Below are 26,087 nucleotides of genomic sequence, written 5' to 3' on the forward strand. Positions count from 1 at the left end.
AGGAAAAAAAATCATAACTCTTAAAATGCAATTGAAAATCTGTAAAACTTGACTTCTGCTGGCGGCTATCAAAAACCCGCACAGGATTTGCATATGATTTTACGTATCCCGAATCGCTGCCAACTCTTCCATTCTGTCCTTTAGTACTTCAAGCTCCTCCATCAGTTTGGCCTGCAAAAGAATGGGAGGAATACTACATTTGAAGAAATCTGACGAAAGTAGTTTGAATATGAGAAATAACGATCCGTAATACATAACCAGTTTCGCGAAACCAAACTGCTTGATGTCACTTCAAACACATGATCAATTCAACCAAACAAAAGTACTCAAATACAAAAAAAATACTTAAACACACACTCCTTGCGAGTGCAGCCCGTGCAGCATAAACTCTCTTGATAAGATTACTCTCGTTTAGCTCGCTGCACGGAGGAAACTTATAACACTAAATTTATTATTTTGATAAACATACTAAAATATAAGAAAGAAAATCAAAGCTGTTAGTTAGGAATTAATACAAATATATCCTTCTTATTTATCTAATATTAAACTAATGTTAGCTTGTATGTATCAAACTTAGTCTCCAGGGTATCCAGGGCAGCTCGGACATGCACCTCGCTGGTTCTCGTCCAGAGAGGACAGGCTCAGGATTATCTGTAGGCCTTTGTTCTGTACGGGTTGAAGCCTCAGCTTGTGTGTCGGAACCGCGTACTCTATCGCTGGGTTAGTTTATAGACAACCAGCTGATTCGTCAGGCCCAATTTGTATGTTCTGCATAATTACATTTGATGATAATTTTGTTAACAGTGACCTGCAGATCAGCTGCCTGACAAGCACATGAATCCGCGGTAATCGACCTCAGCTAGGACCTAAGGATAGAAAAAAGCCTTGATTTCAGCCGCATTGATCACAATGCTCCAGCTCGTAAAACAGTCGTAAAATTGATGTCTTTGACTTCATCTCCTCTTCATAATTGCCCTGTATTTCTCAATAGGGTAGCACTGGGGGCAATTGGGTGGGACTTTGCTGCAATGACAGCTTACCAAATCTGGCCAAAACATCACGGGATGGTGGTGGGATCGAATGAACGGCAAAATTCGTTTTTGGAGACACTCCTTTTGGTACAGTTCCGACGTCATTGTCTTATTTGTAACGAAAAGTTTCGTTTCTCTACCGCAGCTGCAAATACCCTGCCAAATCATAAATTTTCGTGCAAATTTGTTGGCAAAAACTAATTTAAATTTGCTTGGAATATTCCCCCGAGCCGATGCCAAGTAAAATTTTTGACCAGGCATTTGCCCGAAGTCAGCCTTGACATAGGTTTCATCTATTCTGTTTTATGGTTCGGTTTGGCTGTTTGCTAGCTCGATACGACTTGATTCCTTCCCGGAGTCGAATTCTCCTTACGGTACTATGGGCAGCACCGAATTTACTGGCCAAATCACGGTCCGACAGATTGGGATTTCTCTAGATGGTCTTCAAAATCTTACCACGCAGTTTCAGGTCGACAGTTCCACTCCGATGATTAGTTTGAGGCTTCCGAATCGTCGTCAATGTTTCCCTATACCGTTTGGTAACGTGCCATAAGGTATTTCTGGATCCCAATGGATTTTCCAAATAACTATGCACAATTTTTTCCCTTCTTTCGGTTTCTATGTTGTTTGTTTACAAAATACAGTCGTTTTGCGGAATGTCAAAACTACGTAGGTGAAGCTAACAAAATTTCCGATACGCGGGGGCCAAGAACTTCCAAATCCGTCCACCAAGCGCTACAATAATGAGCAAAAGTTTGTTCCAATTCTAAATGAAGCCAGCTTTACCCTAGAGAGTCGGTTTGTTATGGTCTTTTTCTGCTGATTGCCAGTTCGCTGGGACGCCGCTATATATTGTGCAACCGCACTAGATGTTTGGCTTTCCAGCGCTTGGTCGATATGCTGCGGCGTATCCAAAGGCTGCCCGGGAACGATGTTGTTGTCGACGATTCGCTGAAACTCGATAAAGTTAGTACGGTTTTACCGGGGCCGATTTTCCACCATATCGATAGAGGCAGCAAGAGCACAACAGGGTATAGTGGTATAGTGCAAGTACATTAGATTTAAGTTCGAAGTAGAGCAGAACGGTAGATTCCCGTTCCTAGACGTCGTTGTGATGAGAAAATCTCGCATTTGAATTTTCTATAACTTCCGTAAAGTTGATCAACAAGACATCAATGATTAGTATTTACTGGGGAGATACAGGGGTTAGACAAAATGATCGGAACAGGCAAAATTTTGATGAAATTCAAACGATCATAACTTCCACAAAATTGAACATTTTTAGAAGAAACCAATTGCATTCGACGGCGAAATCTTTCTAGTTTTTCTAAAATATTTCAAGATTCGCAATAGTCAGCTGATACCGGAGATATTCCGGGTTATCTGGGGGTATGTCAAAAACTGATTTTTTCCATCGCTTGTGTCTTTTTCTGTCATGGAAATTTATTCATATTCATATTTTATCCCAAAACTAGATTTCATTTCCAAATCCGACGAAATCCGACGAGAAACAACCAAGTTACGGCCATTTTCGTAAAATCAGTAATAGTAACATCTATTGCTCTGGCCAGTTTAGGACATGACGCAAACCATGTCAATATGAGCATCAAACGTTAAGGTTTTATGAGCTATTGACACTGGAAGCATTCCCAGGTCCGCAGCATGCCATGGCAACCCTCTAGCAGATTGTAGGTACCCCGGCGGAAGTGGTCGTTTCAGGGAATATTCGAAATCATGTCAATATGGCTGTCAAACTTCAGGATTTTCAACCCTCGTAAATTTTTGAAGTTTGACATCCATATTGGAATGGTTTTGGTCATGTTTTAAAATGGTCATAAAGGTGAGACATTACTGGCAACATTTCCAGAACTGATTTCACTCAAATGGCCATATCTCGGTTGTTTCTCGCCGAATTTCCGTTCTTTTTTCACCAATCGACTGGAAATGAAATCTAGTTTTGGGATAAAATATGAAAATTAATAATTTTTCATGACAGAAAAAGATATAGGCGATTCAAAAAATCAGTTTTTGACATACCACCAGATAACCCGGATTATCTCCGGTGCCCGCTGACTATTGCGAATTTTGGAACATTTTAGGAAAACTAGGAAAATTTTCCCGTCGAATGCAATTGGTTTCATCTAAAAATGTTCAATTCTGTAAAAGTTATGGCCGTTTGAATTTCATCAAAATTTTGCCTGTCCCGATCATTTTGTCTAACCCCTGTATATCTGATCCTGACGATGCTTTTTGCGGTATGAACGCAGCATTCAAGGAAGACTGAAGCATCATCTAGTCTTTCTAGGACTACGTGCACGAGCAACACAAAGAACCCCGACTCCCGTCATCAATAGGATACAACGGGCTGGTACCGAATGGCCGAAACACAAATAGCCGAATCACGAATGGCCGAAATCCAAATGGCCGAATTCTAACAACAATTACAGAAGGCCAAATCACGAAAGGCCGAATACGAATGGCCGAATCACGAAAGACCGAATCACGAATGGTCGAATTACGAAAGGCCGAATTTTCCCGAAATGTCTAAATCAACAAAATTTTTATTGCTCATTTTGTGAGACCTTACACATTTTGAATAAATTTTTTCATCTATTACTCTCCGCGAATTTGAAACATTCCCCTGAAAAACCCTTGAAATTTTCCCCTCTATTGCCATTTGTTCCACTCATAGCTCTGTGATAAGGTGAAAGAAAAAATCTGAGGGGTTGTGTACAGGACACGACCGCATATATAAGTGACGCAGGACTACGTAAGTCTTTTTGTAGTGATAGTAGCATGTATCCATGCTTGTAATCATTCGATTCTTCATGTATACATGCTATATGCAACATATATACATGCTACATGCGTTGTATGTAACATTTATCAAAGTAGTAATATTGCATACGTTCAAGCCTCAAAAGATTTCAGAGTTATTTCTATGTACATTTGGAAACAATTTAACAAAATCAAGAACACAAACTATTGCTTTCCTGCTACCTTACAGAAATTAACCCTCTAACGGGCAAGACCGTCTGTAGACGGCCTTCGCTTTTGGAGCTCCAGAGCCGCATACGAAATTTGTTTTTAATTGGCAATATGGAAAATGTGTTCAGAACAGATTTCTTGACATTTTGATACTAATATCATAATATTCTGACCATGCATTCAAAAGTTATCATCTTTCGAAAACAAAAATTCCGAAAAATTCCGAAAATAATTAATGCGCGAATATTCCGTTTTTTACTTTTGAAGGAAAAGGACATCTAGAACAAAATAATTGACCTAAAAATAATTTCTATGAGTAAATTTCATGCATTATTTTAATTTTGTAATATATCTGAATTGAAAAAATATCTGGGCAGAGCGTTAGACATGAAAAAAGAAAAAGAGAAATTGGACTTTTTCTTACCTAGCGCTCCTCCAGATCATTATTTTTGCATGAAAATCAGAACTTAAGGTTTTTTTGTGTGTACTTTCATGATAAAATAATCATTAGCTTGATCGCATCGTTTTTACGGTGTTGCCCGTTAGAGGGTTAAAGATTGTTTTTATTACCCGTGGTTCCCCACGTTGAAGGGATTTTACCAATGCAATCGTATTTTATGAACAGCACATCTTTTCATTACACTTCTAATGAAACGGCAAGCATGCGTATTCATACAGAGTCATATATTATAACCGAACGCAATGATAGTAGCACATTTTTCCAACACAGATATCAAATTCGCCTAGGTTTAATCGTCTCGCAGTAAAGAATTTGCGATCTGTTGGGACAACGAACTTGTGTTATTTTTTCTGGCACACTTCTCTAACATAGACATCAAATTGGACTACGTTTGATCGCGTTCGTAAGAAATCTGTTGGCACGAGGGGGTTTTGTCACTCTTTCTGGCGTACTTCCCAAGCAAGGACATCAGAATGGTCTAGGTTTAATCGCGGTGTTAAGAAATCTTGTTGAAATGTGGTAACTTGGTCACTTGTTTTGGCTTACTTCCCAAGCACAGATATCAAATTGGTATAGGTTTAGATCATCGTAAAGAACCTTCCAACCAATCACGAAGCGAGAATTCTGGTAAAACATAAGTTCATTATTTTTAATTTTTCAATAGTTCAACATCAAGAATCCATACTTTTCTTCATTTGAGTCAATTCTTGGAAGATTTTCCGATCGATTTGTGTAAGAATATTGAAAATCGATCGGAAAACCGCTGAGCTATTAGCGCTCAAAACCTTTCATTTTTCGTGACGCTCGCATTTTTCGATTTTTTGGAATGACACCCTATCTCAAAACTTGCCGTAAGACGTAGTCCTACGTCAAAAAGCTATTCGTAAAATTTTGTACCTTAGTTTCAGAAAAACAGGACCTATTTTTTATTTTGGTAGATAGAGTATAGATGATTGATAGTTGTTTCTTCTCCTAAGCGCGAATGAGTTACGTTTATTATAGCGTGCGAGGCCTATTGATCGTGTCAGTAGCAAATGTTTCCTATATGATTCAGGGCGAGACGGCTGCAGGCCGCGAGTGTGCGCCGATGACCCGCCGGCGGAAGCGCGCCCCACAGAAACCACCACTATTTAGGTGCATGCATTTTCCTAGGTTTACTGACTAGTAGGGATTATCCCTTAGTTAAGTCCGAACGAGCGGCAGCGAGTAAGGACAACGTATACCCAACATTTGTGCAGGCTGAAGGCCGTGATTATTTTCGGCCGAATATGACGTTCAGCCATACGTGTTTCAGGCCTTTGTGATTCGGCCATTAGATATATAATGCCATTTGTGTTTCGACCATTCGTAGGTAATCCGATACTACGGGAAAGTTGCCCACTTCTCAGAATATATGCATGCCGTTCTCTTCAAGAAGTTTGCACTTGTTTTCACTCCTGATGTATTGAGGGTTGACTGTGCTGCCCTACCCTAGCAGCACATTTCTGCCACATTTAGTTGCTACTTACAACTTACAACCCGTTTCAGGTTGAAATCAGTAATAAAAGCGTGCGGCCCACGGGACGCAGTTTGGTCTCAATAATTTCGAAGGCCGTGTCCATATTCAAGTTGCCCTTCAATCCTGGAATTGATGGAGTACCTTCCGTATTTCTGAAGAGACACAGAGCCTTATTGAGAACTATCTGAAAGATGCTAACCTCACTGCTATACGAGTGAGAAAGACATAGCATTATTATTATTATTTTAGCATATTATTAGCATACTTAACATTTTTCGAGTCAATATGACTGACTGCACTGCTCCCATTGTGACCACTGTGCCAAAACAATGAAAACAAATATGGATCATTTTTAATATATGAGCTTTTGTCACCTAGTATGCCGTATTCGGTGCGCTGGTCTGAAAGGCCCGTTTCAGAAGATTATCTACGATAAACCCGACCTATTCTGGATGTGCGTTGAGTGCGTAAAACTGGTAAAGTTTGCCCGCTTCAAAAGCGTTGTCTCTTTAAGAACCAAAAGTCGCCAACAAGGTGAATGCTGCAACCTCGATGGGGGTACCTGATCGCGATCGTCTTTCAAAACACCGGTGTAGTGACTTAGAGACTCCCAATAAACCGACCACCGGCGCTATACCTGTCGTGAAAAACCATGAAAAGCTCTCCACTTAAGTTATTCTGGGTGTTACATCTCACGGTTTAGCCCCACTATGACTTTCGATGTCGTAGAGATGTTTGTACGAAACGATCTACAAATTACGGACGCCATTCGTGGTTCCCACTGGTGAAAAGGGGGACCGACATTCTATCGTTCAACTTTGTTTCGTTTAAAGTTGGCTTATTTCCTCTGACTTACAAAGCTGCTGCCATGAACCCTGATGCTTAACCACAACGAATTGTATTCGAAGAATTCGAAGGATCGTCCTCGGGCGAACTCAGCGGTATGGCTGCCTCCTATTGACCCTGCTCCTGCTCTGGCTCTAGCTTATCATCGGCCACTCCAATGGTGCTTACTTCTCCAGTCCCGTTAGAATTCCCATCAACTTCGGGCCCAAAGCAGACACCTGCGGTAGGCGAACTACAATTTGCGAAACATCGACGGTACTGGGATGCTCATTTATCCTGCCTGCCGACTCCTGCTACTCCAATGCTACCACCATGGTATCGTGGATGCCCCAACCCCCTCCTCAGCCGTGCCACCGCTGCCAGCGTTCTTCAGTCTTCCCGGTCCTACGTTTGGGTGTGGGCAACGGAGCTTCCAAAACACTTTCCATGGCAAGTACATATTTGCTAACTCTCATTCATTCACTGACCCGTACCGTGCTTGTAATGCTGCGCAACTTGATGATCCATTGTCAGTCTCTATCGAGCGAAACCTTGCTGACGGCACACCGACTGCTCGACTTCGGATATACTACCAGAACGTTCATGGACTTCGGACTAGAATTAACGGCTTGTTTCTGATGGCCACCGAATGTGACTCCGGCGTTATTGTATTGACTGAAACCTGGCTGGACAGTTGTGGTAATCTTTGGTAATCTATTTACCGTCTACTGTATCGGGATCATCGCAATAGCTCTCATTAATGACGCAGCTCTATGTGAAGTGTTTGAAGTGAGAGTCACTACTCGGCTCTAACTACACGGCGCTTTACATTTCTGTCAGTCTAACAGAGCAGGTACAATTCGTTGATTTTCCAGACGTTCGAGTTTAGATTTCCGCAGAGCTGATTTTGAATCACTAAGCATTGCCGTTTTTCAAATTGACTGGAGTCCTCCCCGCCTGTTGATGATGCCCTGGAATACTTCAGCTCGACTACTACGTCAGTAACCGCTCGTTTTGTGCCTTACCGAAGACCAGCTCGGAAACCTCCTTGGACAAATCAGCATCTCCGGCAGCTAAAAAGACAGGGCTGCTCTGCTCTGCGAAAATACTCTAAATCGATGCCCAATTTCTAAACAGCACTTCAATCGTGTTAGCAGCATCTACCGAAAGAATAACCGATTCCTCTATAAGCAGTACAGCTTCCAAATGCAGAACAATCTTAGACGCAATCCCAAGTGACTTCACTTTCGTCGTTCGTATATACCACACGTAAACAAGCTGGGCTGCTGGTTGACATGTTCCTTGGTGATAGTCATGATAGTTCGCTAGCTGGAAATGCACTCTCTAGGCTGACAACTTTTAACGTACATTCCACAAACACTACTGCCTCGAGTGCTGAAGTTGATCTGGTTTAAGTTTTTATAACGGTAGTTTTTAAAATTTACGGAGGGAACGGTAGAAGAAAGACTTTCTTCAGCACTTCTGCTCATCATGCTTGCTGAACGAGTGGTGGTGCTCAAATTGATGCGGTATACACCGATCTGAAAGCGGCTTTTGACCGAGTTAATCTCAGAATTCTTTTAGCAAAACTAAAAAAATTAGGAAAGGAATCTTGTCTTCTCTTGTTTGTGGAATGGCTCCGATCTTAGCTGAAGAACTACACTCTTTGTGTGAAAATCGAATTGCAACTTTCAACACCGTTTACAAATATCTCAGGAGTACCGCAAGGTAGTAACTTAGGACCACTGTTCTTCGCGTTGTTCATCAATGGTATATCGCTGGTACTTCCGGGCGGTTACCGAAAACTCTATGCAGATGATGTAACAATATTCAAAATCGTTATTACCTTGGCGTGATCCCTGTAGGCTGCAGCTACCAACTTACAATGATCGCCGTTAACTCCTGGCGATGCAAAAAGTGGAACAAAGAAGATTCGATGCTCAAGCTGTGTTCATTGGAAAAATATTAATTATCGAAATCGACTCCCCCGAAATACTGCAGTGTTTGAATATATACGCTCCTGTTAGATCACTCAGACCACGACTTTTCTTGAACATACCGCAACACAGCGTCTAGTGTTATTACTATTTTTTGTCCATTAAGATGAACATCCTCCATAAAATTATGTTAGATATATAATTATGTTAGGTATGTAATTTTTAAATAATAAACAATAAACATTTCCCTGAACGAGAAGTTGCTGATGATCACATCTATGAACACATTCTCTTGCAAATCATTTTCCAGTTTCACACAACACTAATTTACGTTCTTCCAACAACTATAAAGCACCATGAAAGGCATTGGATCATTATTTTACTTACCTTTGCACTTAAAATTAACTGGTTAGCTGCCCGATAAGTCATATATTCGATCAGTTCCACTAAATCCCGGGACTTCGCATTGGCAATCGAAGTCAAGGAAGTGAATCCTGCTCGAAACAGCTGTCGAGCGCGTCCCTAAACAAGAGGAAAAAATATTTCAATTCAACAGCTCGCAATAGGAATTAGAAAGTGATGGATCAATTACAATTTTTACACCAGGTAGCTCCATCAACGGGATCAGTTCGGCGGTGCAACAGTGCGAAAGCCGCTGCACCAGTGTCGTCAGCAGTAGCCGAAATGCCCACAGCTCCGGTAGCTCTTCGCACATTCGCTGCAAACTGGACGCCGTAGAGGCAACGTTAACCATCAGCGTCTGTATGGAACCGGCATCTACTTTGTATTTGAGCGCCACCTGTTGCGGCGATGCTAGGTTCCACAGTTCATAGACGATCAACACTCGGTAGTAGCGACGGACGGTTGGTAGGATTTCGGGCTGAAAGAAACACCCCAGACTAAGTGTTAATAATTGATTTTTGGGAATTGTGGGAATTATTCTCTTACCGGTACCAATCTCCTGCAGAGAATTTTTGAAATTGTGTAGTCTCCTATGTGGAATCTTTTTGCAATTTTAGTCTCTTCGGGTGAAAGTTGATTGAACTGTTTCGTGTAAACTACGTTAAAACATTTGCTTTTAATTTCGATCTAGCAGATACTCACGAAAGCTACATAGTCCGAGTCACTGGGACGAATTTCCGAGCCGTCTTCCATTACTATCACATACAGTAAGTGCAGCTCGTCCAGCACGTTCAGCCGCTCACCGACTCGCTTCAGTTCGTCGTAAAACTTCACCGCCTTTTCCATATGGAAGCCCGCTCGTATGGCAGCCTTGCCTAATCGATTCACTTCCAACCTGGAGTTTTTGTTCACCATTTTGACTAGCTTACCCTCCTGAGAGGATCCCTCAGCGCCCTGCACAACGTTCGGCCCGTTGGTTTCACACAAACCCAACTCAGTCAGGCTATCATCCTCCGTTCCATCTATCCTGATGGTCATATTAGCTGGATTGCGTGAACAGCCGTCGCTTTTGGCTTTTATTGCATTTTCTTTGTACAATGAAAGTATTGCACGATCCGTTAACTTTCGTGTATTCACTTCGAGTCTTTCCGCTTGAATAGCTAGTAGAGACTTCGCTACAAGTCGTTGAATGTCATTCCGGGTCGAACATATACCAAGCCCCACTGCGCTTAGGATGAAATTTTTCAAATAAATCCCCTCATCGATGTGCAGCGACGAAGTCGCTTCGTCCATCGGCGAACACAGCAAATTGCACACAGCAGAAATGTCCTTTGGCGAGCAGATCAAAATACTATCCCCGGGCTCTCCAAGCCCGGCTCGTCCAGCACGACCGACCATCTGCTTATAGCGACTCAACGTCAGAAAGCTAGTGGCAATAAAGGGTGATCGGATTATGACTCGTTTGGCAGGTAGATTTACTCCGGCGGCCAGCGTCGAAGTGCAGATGATGAGCGAAATTATTCCCATCCGATAGGCGTCCTCGATGTGTTTGCGTTCGTCGAACGTAAGTCCTGAGTGGTGGTATGCAATTCCGAATTGAAAGGCAACCGGTAATAGGGCGGCCGTCGAACCGTCCCTTTTAAGGCTGTTGATCTGAAACGGAAGCGGAATCTAAGTTATAATACGCGATAGTTTGGAAGTGTATTAGATATATGAGCAAATAACTCCGCATCAAGAAGATTTCATTGCTATCTCTACTCCTTTGTTATGTACCCAAAAGATGTTCTTATCGTGTTATCGAATAATCAAAAGTTTTGCAACTTTATAGTGTGAATACAACGTCCATTTATGAGCCCTCGATATTTCAATTTATTTCTTCGATTCCCAATAAGTTCTTCTGGAAAACAATACTTCACTTTGGCGACAGTAACCATTTGCCAATACTAATAGACACCTAGCAAGCACAGAGTGAAACTAGACATCGGAGAAGTTTTTAACGGTCGAAGAATTTATAGGAACAATCATACCTGCAACAAAAACCAGTATTCCCAGGACCTGCGGCGAGCCTGGACGAAAATCGGTCCCTTGGTGGAATGAAGAAGTCCAAAGAGCGATCGAAATGAGACGCAAGTTATTGCGCGCTCTTTGAGCATGATGATCCCAAAAAGAGCAAAGCTTTACAAGACTTTTAACAGGTTCGCTTCCTTTTGTCGCAAGATGCTAAGCAAAAGACCTGGGAGGAATCGGTACAAATTTGAGACCGCATCAACCAGTTGCAAGGAAAAAAAGTAGAAAGGTCTGTGTCCCAGGATACAAACGTAGGTTTAGTGTAGGACTACGAATGTATACACCTTAAAGTACAGTCCCTTCCCTTATTTGATACTACTGACTTTTCTATAGATTTGGTATAAAGATATTAAATTTGAAAATTATTAGGTCGAAGTGCATGCTACAATTCGGTACATCTACAATAAGTTATGAATCCATTTTTTTCCTTTTTAAGTGTTTTCCAGCTGGTCACTTAATATAAATCTCTGCGTCGGACTTTTTAATGATGTCGTCAACAAAGTGTCTATACCCGTAGGTGAAGGCGTTCCGGTCCTGCGCGGACTCCACGGACTGACTCTAAGATTTCTCTGCCAAAGGCTGATGATGATAATGATGATAATAGTAATCAACTCATCAGGGCTCGACCCGCGGAACAAATATCTTCTTACATCCCCCCGGCATTTATGCAGTGTCCCAAGATAGGTCTACAAAGTAAATTGAGCGCAAGACGACGTGAGCGTTCGCGGTAGTCGACAGAAGCTTTAAAACATAGTGTCACACTCGCCTCCCACCACTCGAAACCAAAGAGCTAGTGCGCAGAGAACAAAAAATTGAAGAAAATTGAGAATATTTAGAGCACATAAACGAACTAACTTTTCCTCTGTGGTTCAGCAAAGCAAAAAATAAACGTTTTATCGTAAACCCAACGAAGGAGGAAAGATATCAATCACTGACTATTTACGTCGTCCAAACTCAGTTTAAAGCCCTGTCAGTAGCAGGGAAACAGCTTTCAGTATATATTTTTCGAATTATTACTCAAAAATATCACAGCATGCATTAGATTTGAGGAATTACATCGCGCCATTTTGAGCCTTGATGCATAAAAATATTCACTGGCGAGCCCAGACTGGGGCACGTGCCCTACTTTCTAAAGTAAATTTAATATATACCTAATAAAATAATTTTCAATATGCAACCAAAAAGTCCGGAATTGTCAATTCAACAGCCCGGTGTTGAATAATAAGTGATAAGGAAATTAATGGCATCAAAATAGATTCTGCTTCAAGTCCAATTTTACTATAATTTCGAATCCAATTTAAGTCAATTTTGAAGTATGATTTGGAGTTTAAATTTAAGTCAATTTTCATGTCCATCACAAGTTTAATTTCAAGTCCAATTTCAATGTTCCATTTTAAAACCAATTTCTAGTCTAATTCAAGTCCAATTTCAAGCCCAATTTTGTATCCCATTCCCAGTCCAATTTCAAGTCTAATTTCAAGTTCAATATCTAAGTCCAATTTAGGTTTGATTGCATGTTAAATTTAATGCCCCTTCTAAGTCCAACTTCAAGTCTAATTTAGTTTCAAATTGTTGTAATTTCAGATCCAATTACCAGTGCAATACATATTGAAAATAATTTTAGATGCAATTTGAGATTGAGATCTAAAGGGCTAAATGGAATGCTGCGTCAAAGCGTCCGTCAGCGTTATGGTGACAGTTTCCCCATTGGTTTTATGTCAAATTGATGCTGACGGATGCGTTGACGCACCATTCTGTTTGACCCTTAATTTCAGTGACCCATTTTAAAGCCAGTTTCTAGTTTATGTAAATTTCTATTTCACCAATTTCAAGTGCATTTTCAAGTCCCAATGGGGGTCCAATTTGATGTTGTATTGCAAGAATAATTGTAATGTCTGATTATAAATCCTATAATTTCTTGTCTAATTTAAACATAATTTCTACTTCGATTTAAAGTCTATTCCAAGATCAATATGAAGTGCAATTTCAAGCTCAATTTTAAAGCCAATCTCAAGTTGAATTTAATTCCATGCCAACTATCACCTTACTTGTTCAATATAATTATCCAGTGCGTTCTGGAAAAAGTTAACAAGGAAGTTCCGGAAATTAATGTAACGGTTGTTGGAACCATCAAGCTTCCTTTCATTCTGGCATTTGCAGATATGACCTATTGGTAATCACAAAGGAGAAGCGCATAGGGTAAGGAACGAGTTAAGCAGTGTCACCTATTTTAATCAGTTGAACACAAATGAGCCGAAAATGCACTTTTTTATTCATATTTTCAAAATCTTTTGATAGGATCATCTTCACAAATCACTTAACCATACATTTGATTCACACAAACACAATTTATTGGGTTTCCGACAAGAAATATGATGAATTAAAAATTGTTGTCCAAAAACGTACATTTTTCAGCTGCTGAAGGCAATCGCCACCTCGCTACTAACGAATACATCACATTTTTCAGCACTGATTACAACCACTCTAAAAGTCTGTTGCTTGTTACATACCATATTATTCACTCTCATTTTTTCTATTATCTAAGGCTTTGTCACTAGCCGAAAGTTTTATTATTTTCTAACAAAACTGAAAACAAATTCTGAATTGACGGAACCTGTTCACCAGTATTAGCAGCTGCAGCACAACTGATGAACTATCGTGTTGCCAAGACACTGTTTCGGTTCTGGAAATAAGAATTTTAAGTTTGAAATTAACTGAAACCTCCTATGGTGAAAACGTGGTTCAATACTTTCAAGAGAAATGTATGTTCATAATTAATTTTTCTTTATTAAAAACAACAGAAAAGACAGCTTTTTCAATAATTTTCGAAGATTTTGTCAGTGATTTAATGAAGCAACGATGTGTTTCAATGTTATTTGCTTTGACAACACTGTACTGAGTCGGACCGTGTCTCTTTTGTTCTCCCACCATCCTTATGAACAGCGAGTGAGACGTCAAACTCGCAGTTTCCTATAAGAACACTAGAGAATAAAAGAGACGACGAATACCGTTTGCCGAACGGTGCAGTGAGTGTATGCCCCGATAAACAATTTAGACAGATGGCATTTTACGCATCTATGCCGATACGCTATGCCAATTACGCATCAGATGCCGATTAGTAGGTCGCGGATAGGAACGCGAACTTACTGAATAGGGGGAAAAGTTCGAGGGATTTTTTATGGGGACGTAAAAAAATTCAGATTTCAGGATTGCTTAAAAAAGCACCTTGAGGGTGAAAATATGTTCGGTCTGATCAAAATTAGTTCCACCGCTCCAACTTTTAAAGCGAAAACTCAAAAGTTTAGCTCAACAATAGTGTCTTCCAATGGTAACAGCTTGAAGAACTAAAGATAGCAAGAAGATTGGTATGCTGATATCCCCCACTTAGTCAACCCATCGCTTGTAATAAGGTAAAACAATCAGTGACCCGCTTAGACTGCTTAAAACTGGTCCTTTACCCTACTTGATCGCATAATTGATGCATTAGAAAAGTATTTGTTAGTGGTGGGTTTGGAAATAAACCACGAAAAAACACAAATTTTAATCTGGGACCCAACCGAAGCCACGAGCGAGAAATAAATCGTATTAGGTATTAGGTATTAGGAAAAATTACCAAGTATGCGATTCCATCAAATACTTTGGAATCAGTTCAATTAAGACACTTAATATGCCTTCAACAACAAGATTGCGATGTGTTAAAGCTGGTAAAACGGCTAAGTTGGTTGTGGAGTTTTGAAAAAAAAAAAAAAATACAAACCAAAGTGCAGCATTGGAAGATTAATATATAACACATTATTATTAATATATATAACGAGAATAAATTGAACACAGCTACCGCTGCAGCGCACTTCTTCAACACAGACATCAAATTGGTCTAGGTTTAATCGCGATCGTGAGAAGCCTTGTGGTGAGGGAGTTTGTCACTATTTCTGCTGCACTTCCCTAACACAGACATCAAAATGATCTAGATTTAATCGCGATCGAAAGAAATCTTGGTGAAACACGGGGATTTTGTCACTTGTTCGGCGCGCTTCCCAGACAAAGACATCAAACTGGTCTAGGTTTAATCGTAAAGAATCTTTGACCTGTTCGGACGAGGTGACTTTGTCACTTTTTTTCTAAAAAGAAAATAATCTGAATCCTAGTTAACAGTTGGTATATTTAACTGTCGTCCCTGCCTGTGAAACGAGGTGACCACGCAAAAAAAAATTATGGGTCCGAGGTAGCTTGATTCTCTGTAGTTGTACTAGAAATATTTCTGGCAGCTGTTGTCTTATTAGTTGAAGCGCTTGATCTAGTATATAAGTGAACAGTTTGGGGGACAACGGGCACCCTTGTTTTATTCCTCACCTTGTATTGTTACTCTGTCGTCTGTCCGAACCATTGCAGAGATGTTCTCTCTGTGAGACATGCTGACATTATCCGATTTATCAGGTACACTGGCACTAACAGCCTTTCTAGCATTTCTGGTACTGTTCGCAAGTGTCAAATACCTGTCGTAGATCTAGTGATACAACGTATAATGTCTTGCCTTTTCGTCATCTCTAATTGAGTATTTGCCTATCAGTAAGGATTAGGTCTTCTGCACTTCCGTTATTATGGAATGCGAACTGATAATTCTCGACTTCAACCTAAGTATCACTCGAGTTGTCCGAGTAAATAGCTGGCATATATTTTGTACTTTACCGAACATTGAACAGTGATTCTTCTATATTCGTCCACGCTCTTTGACCTGGGGATTCTCGAGGGTGTGGCGCTTTAGGTACCTGAAAGTCAAACGTATTCTATCTGAAACTGGGTACTTGTCCAGATTGTCAAAGAACATCTTGAACTTTTCCCCTGCTGGCTTTCGTATGCTTGATTCTTTCTTTTCCGGGCCTCTCGGTATTTTCGTTTCAGCTCTTTGTTTCAGTTCTTTGATCTATCTGAGATCTGTTTTTGCCTCCACGTTTGTAAGGGTCTTAAGGCCGGCGCAGAATACGTACGTTTGCGTTAGCGGCATTTTGACAGCTACTTTAAATGCATGGAATCATATGGAACAACCCACAATGTATCCGGATTGACTTTGCGGCTGAGTACTAAACTGTACTAACGCAACATTTACCGCAAAGTCACCCGCAAGATTTGAAACGTCTCAAATATTGCGTGTAACATTGCGGCAAAAGTGCTGCCGTTTCTTTTGCTGTTCGTGGTGATTAACGAAACGAAAAAAACGAAATGATGAAAATCATGTTTTTTATCAAAATAATACAAAATGATAGATTTATCTAAATATATCACGGTGGTTGTTGGATAAAACTGTTTTTATCTACATATATAAAATTGAGCATGAGAATACTGTATATTTGTTTGTATGTTTGTATGTTCCACCATAACTCCAGAATGCCTTGACCGTTCCCCACCAAATTCGGCACACATATACCTTGACATAAGGGAATCAGAACTGAAGGGGTTGACAAGAGAGGGGGGTTCTTAACAGGGGGAGGCCCTAACTCCGAAACACCTGGATGGTTCATCATCATACTTGGCAACCATTGTTCGTTGACATGAGAGAAGCAGAACTGAAGGGATTGACAAAAGAGGGGGGGGGTCATAACAAAGGGGAGCCCATAACTTCTAAACGCCTGGACGGTACTTCATCAAACTTGGCACACATATACCTTGACATAAGGAAATCAAAACTGAAGGGGTCGACAAGAGAGGGGGAGGAGTTCTTAACAGGGGGAGGCCCTAACTCCAAAACGCCTGGATGGTTCTTCGTCAAACTTGGCACACATATTCGTTGACCTAAGAAAATCATAACCGAAGGGATTGACGAAAGGGAGAGGGGTTCATAACAGGGGGAAGGCCCAAAATCCGAAGCGCCAGGACGGCTCTTCCTCAAACTTGGCACACATGTTCCTTGACAAAAGGGAGTCAGAATTGAAGGAGTTGACAAAAGGGGGGGGGGTTCATAACAGGAGGAGCCCCTAGCTCCGAAATGCTTGGACGGTTCTTCATCAAACTTGGCACACATGTTCCTTGACATAAGTGAATCAAAACTGAAGGGGTTGACAAGAGAGGGGGTCTTAACAAGGGGGGAAGCCCTAACTCCGAAACGCCTGGACGGTTCTTCATCAAACTTGGCACATATGTTTCTTGACAGAAGGGAACCAGCACTGGGGGTTGGCAATAAGGGGGATCCCTAACAGGGGGAGAAAGCAGTTATGGCAAGTGGCTGGATTTCTGAAAGATGGAATACGGTGGCCATTAACAAGGGGAAGGTTCAAAAACATAAAAAAGACTGTCGATTTATACGGATTTCCGAGAAGAAGACAGATTTACAAGTGGCTGGGGGACAACATGAAGGAAACTGACAAAGGAAGTAGACAAGAAAAGCGTTTTGTTTCTTGCATTATGACAATTTTCGTTACATCACAGACAAACAGACGAGACACTCGCGTTAATTCCTTCGACCAATCAAAAATCACTCATTTTTCAAAAAAGCATGTTTAGAAACATGGCCACACCGCGGCGCGCGAGTGTTGCTTCGAGTTTTCAGTATAAAACCATACAAATGTAAAAACCCTACAGCATAAAACCCTGCATATTCAAGCTACTTCGCAACATGCATAACAGAGGGTGCTAATGTGCAAGCAAAATGTGTAGGACGATGGTTTTTAAAGAATTTTCTTCTATGTGTCCTGTCAGTTCGTCAGTGGTTACAATTACAGATGTACAAGTAACTGAGAGACAAAGGGGCCCCGAGTAAGATCGAGCAATCAGGCAGTCAGAAATAAATAATTCGATTCACGCTGTTTGACTAAAGGTAGAGGTATAGAGATAAAGTTATCAAGTTAAATAACAAAAACTCACTTCGTTTTTGAGGAAAACATCTAGAATTTAGATGGTATCAATCGATAAACAAAGCAAAGCCTTGGATATAAATTCCTTTGAGACTGGACCCTTGTTTACCGACAGACTTCACAGCAAGTTATTAGCGTACAGGGCAATTACGAGGTTAGTATAATATAGTATATACATTTAAAGGGTTTCATGTTTGACCTGTAGGAATAATTCATTAATAAACTTTGATAAATCTAAGCGAAATCTGCTGATATGGCAATGCTGCTTTTCTGGTGTCATCGAACGGATTGATTGTGTGTTCACTTTCCGTTTTGCGTCCGTTTTTAAATTTAGTACAAAACGGATCAAACGGATAACCAGCCGTAAACTCCAACGCTACCATAAAGTATTAATTGTGCGCAGCCCTTTAGTCGACTCAAAACTCAATATTCTACAATATTTCTCAATAATCAATCAAAGCTGTATTCATATTATGCGCATGTGGGTTGCCGCATTAAACGAAGTAGTCGATCAACTCTCATGAACAAGGGACACACCTTAACGACAAGGTCGTCAGAGTACATTCATGGTAGTCAGTATGGCACCGAGTATCATCCTTCCCTTCGCTTCTTCAGTGTACCAACACGCTCCCATAGACTCGGGAAACCATCACAAAAAACAACAAGGTATACAGCCCTAAGGGTTGTACGAAAGGGTGACGTAGGACTATATCAGATCATTAGCTCAAAGACTAATGTAAACTGCATTTCTGGCATAATATATGGCATAATATTATGTATGTTTATAACAATCTGTTGGTTCCATTGTTTAAGTGAATGTTTAAAAGAGAGTTAAGGAAGTGCGCTGCAGCTGTAGCTGTGTTCAGTTTACTCTCGTTCTCCTTTTTACAATTAGACCATATCTCTCTTACAATTTGTTTTTCGTACTTATCTAATTGAAGTGTATTTCTTTTGGCGAGGGTTGCAACTTTCGTCCCATGTAGAATTGCTGGTACAATTACTGTGTTATGTAGTAATCCTCCAATGCTCCACTTTGGTTTGTATTTTTTTCAAAACTCCACAACCAACTGAGATATTTTAAAAGCTTTTACAAGTCGCAATCTTGTTGTTGCAGGCATATTAAGTGTCTTAGTTAAGCTGATTCCAAGGTATATAGGTATATGGGATTTGGTTGGGTCCCAGATTAAAATTTGTGTTTTATCGTGGTTCATTTCCAAACCCACCTCTAACAAATACTTTTCTAATGCACCCATTATGCGCTAAAGTATGCGTTTCTCCTTTGTGATTACTAATAGGTCATCTGTAAATACCAAAATGAAAGGAAACTGGATGGTTCCAACATCGATCACATTAATTTCCGGAGCCTCCTTGCAATTCTTCATTGAATGCAATGGTGGCTTTGAAAATACGTGGACCCCCATAAGTACAACGCCTGCAACTAGTGATGTCCGATTTTTTCAGTTAATCGATTACTTTTTAAGCGACCAATAATCGACATCGATTAATCGGCGCTGCATAATCGATTAATCGAAATAATCGATTGGTTATAACCTTTACGTCCTGTAACGGGGCGGGATGGGTTTTGGGACAGGCAGCAGTGACAACCTTCACTTAAGCGCCAGGCAAGGATTAACTTGCCGTGAATGAGCGTGTTCAGCGATACAATCTCGGTCCGGTTAGAATACCTCAGGGCAGGTCCAGCAAACGCTCAACTAACGAACGAAATGCCGACGAACCTAACATCGGTTGAATCCGTTCGGCCGTCTCAACAGGGGGCAAGAGCAACCATCGGCTACTGCAGTGTCCCCTAGGTGTCCTACGCTAATCTACCGGGGGCTAACTCGCGAACCGATCTGGGGGGGGGGAACACATTCGGGGACTCATTCTTCCCGAGGACACATATCGTAGCAAACACCATTTCGAGGGTTAACAGATCTTCATTTACACGTTTGGCTTAATCTAGTGGTTAGTGATAGACTGTGATAGACTAGCGGTTTCGTAGACCGCTAACAGATAGCCCGTACCAGATACGGGGTGGGTGACAAATGGTGAATCGAATGTTTTAGTAACGATTGCTAATGTGGTGGGTTGGATCTTCGGCGATCGGTTCCTACGATCGATGGTGTATAGGGCTACGGATGGTAGCAACTGCCTGCTCGCTCGGTGTGTTGCTCGGAGAATCGGATCACGTACTCATGGTCGACACGTGTTGAGGCCGACTGACGACGGTCGCGCTCTCAAGATCTAAGGGAAGACCTCCGTTTGAAGGAGGGTGCTGGTGGTCTTTTGCTTCGTTCGACTAGCTAATCTAACCTCGCTTTAGCGCCTATATTTTCTACCCGTGTTTTTTCCACTTTACTTCTACTTATTGTATCTTTTCCGAATACTAGTTTACTTCACTTTTCGTCTTCTCATGTATCACTTTGCGACTTCTAACTTCTAGCTCTTTCCAATCTTGCGTGTCGTCTCTTAGGTGGTTGTCTTCAAAATCGCTCATTCCCCAGACTGATTTGCCTGTCAAGCACAGGACTTTACGACGGGACCGACGATTCAGCTTCGGCTAGTTTCGCCAGGTTCCATCCGATGGGCATTAGCAGGGTTTGTTTACTGTCGCGGTACCCTAACCTTTTTTCGGTGATAACGGCAGGTAACGCGAACAGGCTTTTAGTGAAGGTTGTGTGTGGGATTGCACAATAGGGTTTGTTACCTTATTTATTTTGTAACCTCGTTACAGTCCCCGACACCAAAAAATAGCTTTGCGTCTCGTAGTACTGTCCACGAGTGTTTTGGAATGTGCAGTCAGACTTAGGCTAGTTACATAGAAATCGAGGAGACTGCATTTTTTGGTTTTTGTATAGAAAAAGACGAAGGGTATTACCCAGTTTTCTAAAAATTCCTTACAAAATTCAGTGTCTGACAGACTGACAAATTTCGAATTATCTTTTGACGGTGGCACGGTTAATATCTAGATTAAGTTTAGTTTGGTTTTTAGGCTTCAGCGTGGTATTTAAACCGGCCTACTGCGTGCAAACTGGATGATTAAAAGTAAAGCCTTGGCGTTAAACATCCTTTCTAAGATTTGACTAATAATCGGAACATAAAGCAATCGATTAAAAATTAATCGATTTTTTAAGCTGATAATCGATTAGTTCGATTAATCGAGAAGTAATCGGACATCACTACCTGCAACCATTGGGACATAAAGATTTCTTCCAAAAATCACTTGTGTGTATCATAAAGGTTGAAAGAGTAATGAATGACCAGCCCACAGATTATTGTATTAAATGCGTAGCGTTGTATGATTATGCGTAGCTTGACACGTTTCAATAATCTTGCTTTAACTCGCTTGTGGCCTTTAAAAGCTAACAAATAACATTAAAGCCAATGCACGTTCATCGCAAATATGACGTGCCATTCGTATGTCCTTCTCTTTTGACATGAATGGCAACAGGCATGTAGGTTAGCGCCCTCGATTCACTTCTTTTGCTCCGAGAAGGTTTTATTAATTTACTTTCACAGCTAACCGTCTGTTACATAGCAGAAAATATGGCACATACGCAAAAATTTCTGTTTTACTTGTATTAAAGTCCTTATCTTTCTACCATAGGGGTGAGAGGTCTCAAACCATCATAAAATAAATTCATGCCTCCAAAAAACCCCACATGCCAAATTTGGTTCCATTTGCTTAATTAGTTTTCGAGTTATGAGGAACTTTGTATTTTATTTGTATAGGAGCATCCCCCCCCCCTGCTAAAAAACGAATGGAGCTCAGTACACCATAGAAAAAATTCCTGCCTTCTAAAACCCCCACATGCCAAATTTGGTTCTTAGCTTGATTAATTCTCGAGTTATGAGGAAATTCGTGTATAACTTGTATGGGAGCCTTCCCCATCCCAGAGAGGGGACGGGTTTCAATTCATCATAGAAAAAAAAATTTCCTCCAAAGACCCCCACATGCCAAATTTGGTTCCAATTTGCTTGATTAGTTCGACATTTATGAGAAAATTTGTATTTCATTTGTATGGGAGACCCCCCTCTTAGAAGAGGAAGGGGTCTCAGTACACCATGAAAAAAATCGTACCTTCTAAAGCCCCCACATGCCAAATTTGGTTCCATTTGCTTGATTAGTTCTCGAGTTTTGAGGATATTTGTGTTTCATTTGTATAGGAGCCCCCCCTCTTACGCCCTCGGTAAAATTGCTCTCTTATCCACTCCATAAAATTGCTGATCATTTTATCTGTCCAACGATATATAAATTGTTCAGTTTTGTTCAGTAGTTTAGTTGTTATTAGCATTTGAAATCTTTCATTCAAACGTTACTCTTCTCTTTTCGTTTTCACAAAGTGCTGACCAGTCCCAGTATAGTAAACAAAGACGTAGTCCTACGTCAAAAATAAAATTAGTTCAACTAACCTGCTAGCCGTAATAAGATCTTGCAACTCGAAACACTAAACATTGCATTCTATAGAATTTATTACTTTTTGGGACATAAATTACATGAAATACTGAGATTTTTGCCCAAATAAAATTCGTCACTATATTTTCACTTTTTCGCCGTCGATTTTTCATCAATTTTTTCCGTCACATCACTCACGAAACTTAGCTTGAGGCACAAAAAAACTTGAATTTACTACCAGAACAGTTATTTTGTAAGATATTATAATGATTTTGTCCAATCTGTTCACCTGAATTGATAGGAAAAACTTCACTTCGTTTCGATTGCAATTCCGAATCCACGACCGTCGTTGTTGTACGTTACCAAGGAAACGGACGTATATATGGAGTGACGCCAACGTAAACATTTGAGCATGAAATTGACCAATTATTTTCGCTATTAAAATAAGGGTCGTAGTGCGTCGATATTATAATTATAAAATTCGCTGATAATAAAGTTCACCGTAAACAACATTTTATGAGAAAGAATTACTGTCGGATCTGGTTCAACTAGCTACCCGTTGTAAACCAAGTGAACGCAGTAATATATCAAACAATTGGAATATCTCTTACAAAAATTAATAGTCTTTAAAGGCTGACCCCAAAAAAATGATTTATCGAAACGATATGGCACCGGTCCAGTTCACAACTACGCCTAACTAAACTCAATCCAGGTGCCGTCCAGCTGTGCGCCAGAGCAACGAATCCTAACCAGGTTAAGAATAGGTTACACTCAAACCACTCATTTACCATATAATTGAAAAGAACCCACCACCAATTTGCAAAATATCTTAATGCATCAAGAAGATGTATATAGTTAAGAAGAGATAAATGAAGTTTAATTTTAAAATCTCTATTAAAAAAATTCTAATTACCAACTCTTCCTTTTCCTTTGTCTTGTAATTCAGCAGCTCCTGTGGCAGATGCTCGGTCAGTAGCGTACAAAGCTGCTCGCACTGACGCTTGGTGGAGCAAAATATTAGACAGGAACTACTCGGAATTACTTCCACCACCAGTCCTATAATGTGATCCGGGTCAATACGCCGCTGTTCTTCCGTGTAGCTAAATGTTTGCGTCTGCTTGCAACCGAAGGCATTCTCCAGTCGATCTGCCTTTGCGTTAATTTCCAGCAGATCACTACCGCACTTAACGTACTCTTTCAGCTCGATCGGACGGAAATCCCGACAGTAGATATCGGCCGATATGAACTTTGCGATTTCGCTCAAATTTCCAATGGTAGCACTCATGCCTACCACTTGAATAGCCGCTTCAATCGCTTGAATCTTCGTTAGCAAAACCTCCAAATGTGCCCCTCGACGTTCTTCTCCGATCATGTGCAGCTCATCGATAACCACCAAACCAATCTCCGACGCTCGCTTCGCTTCAATAAGGCTGTCCAGCAGCACGAGAGCTTTTTCGATGGTGCACACGAAAATGGACTGTTTCTTCTTTCGTTTTCGCGGCGGAATCGCTCCCTTGCCACCGCTATACTCCTCCACCAGAAAGTCCAAAGATACGGCAAATGGGGACAACGAGGCAATCTTTTCCTGGGCCAACGAAACGAACGGAACAATGAACATGGCATTCTTCTGCCGCAGCATCACCTCTCGAAACATCAGAATCTCTGCTACCAAAGTTTTACCGCCGCTGGTGGGGAGCGCATAAATCAAATTTGTTCGCTCCACAATTGCCGGCAGCCCGAGACATTCCTTTTGCCAATCTGGTAAGTAAAAAGCAATAAATATCAAATAATTTAACGGTTAGAACCACAGTTACTTACCGTACATCTCCTCAATTCCTTTGTACGTTCGTAGAAGCGACTTAACCTTGTTGGGTAGCCCGAAAAACGGTCCTTTTTCCTGGAAGTGGGATGAAACTAGCGGAGCGGACTTTCGAGCCGTCCTCTTCGGCGAATCCACTCGCTCGAAACACCCCGGTGAGTTGCGTTTCTTAAAAATACTGCTCAAAAGCGCTTTACCATCAGCAACTTTTGAAGGCGCAGGACTTTTCATCCCAACCAGGGTCACATCTTCCTCCCAGTTGATGTTGGCAACCACTTCTCTAGCCTCATCCAACGTCGTTGGTTGCGCTTCCTCCTCCAACTGAACGTTACTTATGTCAATCAGCGTACGTTCACACTCCCGATACACACTTTCGATATCCCTTCGCTGCTGACTGGAATCGAACTCCCTAGCCAGCTGGGTGTTCACCTCATCGTCCACCACATTTGCTTGGTTTTCCTCCTGCATCGATCGCTCCAAGCGAATGTACTGCGAACAGAGCAAGTTATTTTTCACTATCGAAAAGGTTTCATTCGATTTCAGCTGTGTTCCCACGTTGGTAAGTGCCATCTTGCCCATTCGGTCCACTTCCTCCATAAACAGCTGACTGCAGTTAGCATCAGGTTGCTGATAGCAGGGAAACGGTTCATCATCGTCTACTTCATTGGCTTCTACCGGCATCTTCGGGGCCTCATTGTTAATTCGGTCGATTTCCGAATCGAACAACTGCGAGTCAAAAGCAAACATATCAACGGTGGGCTCCTTTCGGGCGGTTTGAGCATTAAAAAAGTTGGGCTCAAGTCGAGACGGACCGGCAACGGCGGACAGCCGTGAAGGCGCTAAAAGCGGAACTTTTCCGTTCTGTGGAGGGAAAGTTTCCGATTGCCGAACTTGTGTTGAACATCGATCATTAGTTTGTTGTTTCAACCGAGAAATGTCCGACTCGAGAGAGTGCGACTTCTTATTAGTTTTCTTCTGGCTCATATCTAACACGAGCATGTTGTCAATATTTTTGGGCTTTTTTCTTCTTGGTGATGACACAGCAGGCGAGCGAGGACGAAGTCCTAAAATTAATAAGCAAATTTTAGAATAACATTTACCGACAAATTCACTCTAGGAGAGACCATTCAAATGTTTCTTATTAACACCCTTTGTTGCAAGGGATCTGTCCGTCTGTTCAATCGCTGCTAAATCAACGGCATTTAGCAGCGTTTCGTCCATGTCCATCAGCTTCTTTTCAGCGCTATTGGTTTCTTTTGCACTGAGCTGAGGAGCATTAGTATTTCTTGGGGTTTCCAAGCGGGCAATATGTCCTGCACCGCCACGATAAGCTGCGGCATTATGCCACGGAAATCGCCTTTCGTTTTTCGGTAAACTAGGTACCTTGAACTGGTTACTCATTTTTCTGCACCTTACAACTAAATATTTATACAATTAAGTGAACTTTTCACTTCTCTCGTTTTTACATTCTAATTGAACTGCTGCGAAATAGATTTTATTACGGGAAAAGTTGGATATACACGTGAAAACGCGAAAAACGACTATCTATTCACTGAGAAAGCTTGAAAGATTGTTTTGATTTTAAACTGTGTTTACGTCTAACGGGATAAAAAAGAGAGCATGAAATCCTTTTACCAACCATGCGCGACCCGTGGCGAGTGCGTAAAGCTATTGTTCGAGGCCTTGAGGGGCAGCCAGAAATGATGCTACATGAAGCGGGAAAGTAAAGTTTATAATTTTTTAGCATTTAAGTAGCATTTAAGGCAACTTAAATGCTTATTGGCTTGCTTTTAAATTGCATTGGAAATGCTTATTGGTT

At 41.1% G+C, this 26,087-nt stretch overlaps 1 protein-coding gene across 1 annotated transcript; it reads right to left on the minus strand.

Annotated features, from left to right (window-relative positions):
- LOC128735054 (helicase POLQ-like) lies at positions 1–25,770 on the minus strand. The gene is made up of 8 exons (XM_053829523.1): positions 25,393–25,770; positions 24,268–25,332; positions 23,363–24,207; positions 9,844–10,794; positions 9,688–9,783; positions 9,332–9,619; positions 9,127–9,261; positions 1–171 (listed from the first exon to the last, which is right to left on the minus strand). The coding sequence occupies exons 1-8, from the start codon at positions 25,667–25,669 to the stop codon at positions 100–102; spliced, it is 3,729 nt and encodes a 1,242-aa protein (XP_053685498.1). The 5' UTR covers positions 25,670–25,770; the 3' UTR covers positions 1–99.
- Positions 25,771–26,087: the final 317 nt, after the last annotated feature.

This window comes from Sabethes cyaneus, chromosome 2 (assembly GCF_943734655.1).
Source record: "Sabethes cyaneus chromosome 2, idSabCyanKW18_F2, whole genome shotgun sequence".
Taxonomy (NCBI): Eukaryota; Metazoa; Arthropoda; class Insecta; order Diptera; family Culicidae; genus Sabethes; species Sabethes cyaneus.

Excerpts from the sequence above, each read along its gene's own strand:
- LOC128735054 (XM_053829523.1), bottom strand. The coding sequence starts at position 25,669 with ATGAGTAACCAGTTCAAGGTACCTAGTTTACCGAAAAACGAAAGGCGA. Across the intron at positions 24,208-24,267 it reads AGGAATTGAGGAGATGTACG|ATTGGCAAAAGGAATGTCTC; the intron begins GTAAGTAACTGT and ends TTTACTTACCAG. Across the intron at positions 10,795-23,362 it reads CAAAGGAAAAGGAAGAGTTG|ATCAACAGCCTTAAAAGGGA; the intron begins GTAATTAGAATT and ends CTTCCGTTTCAG.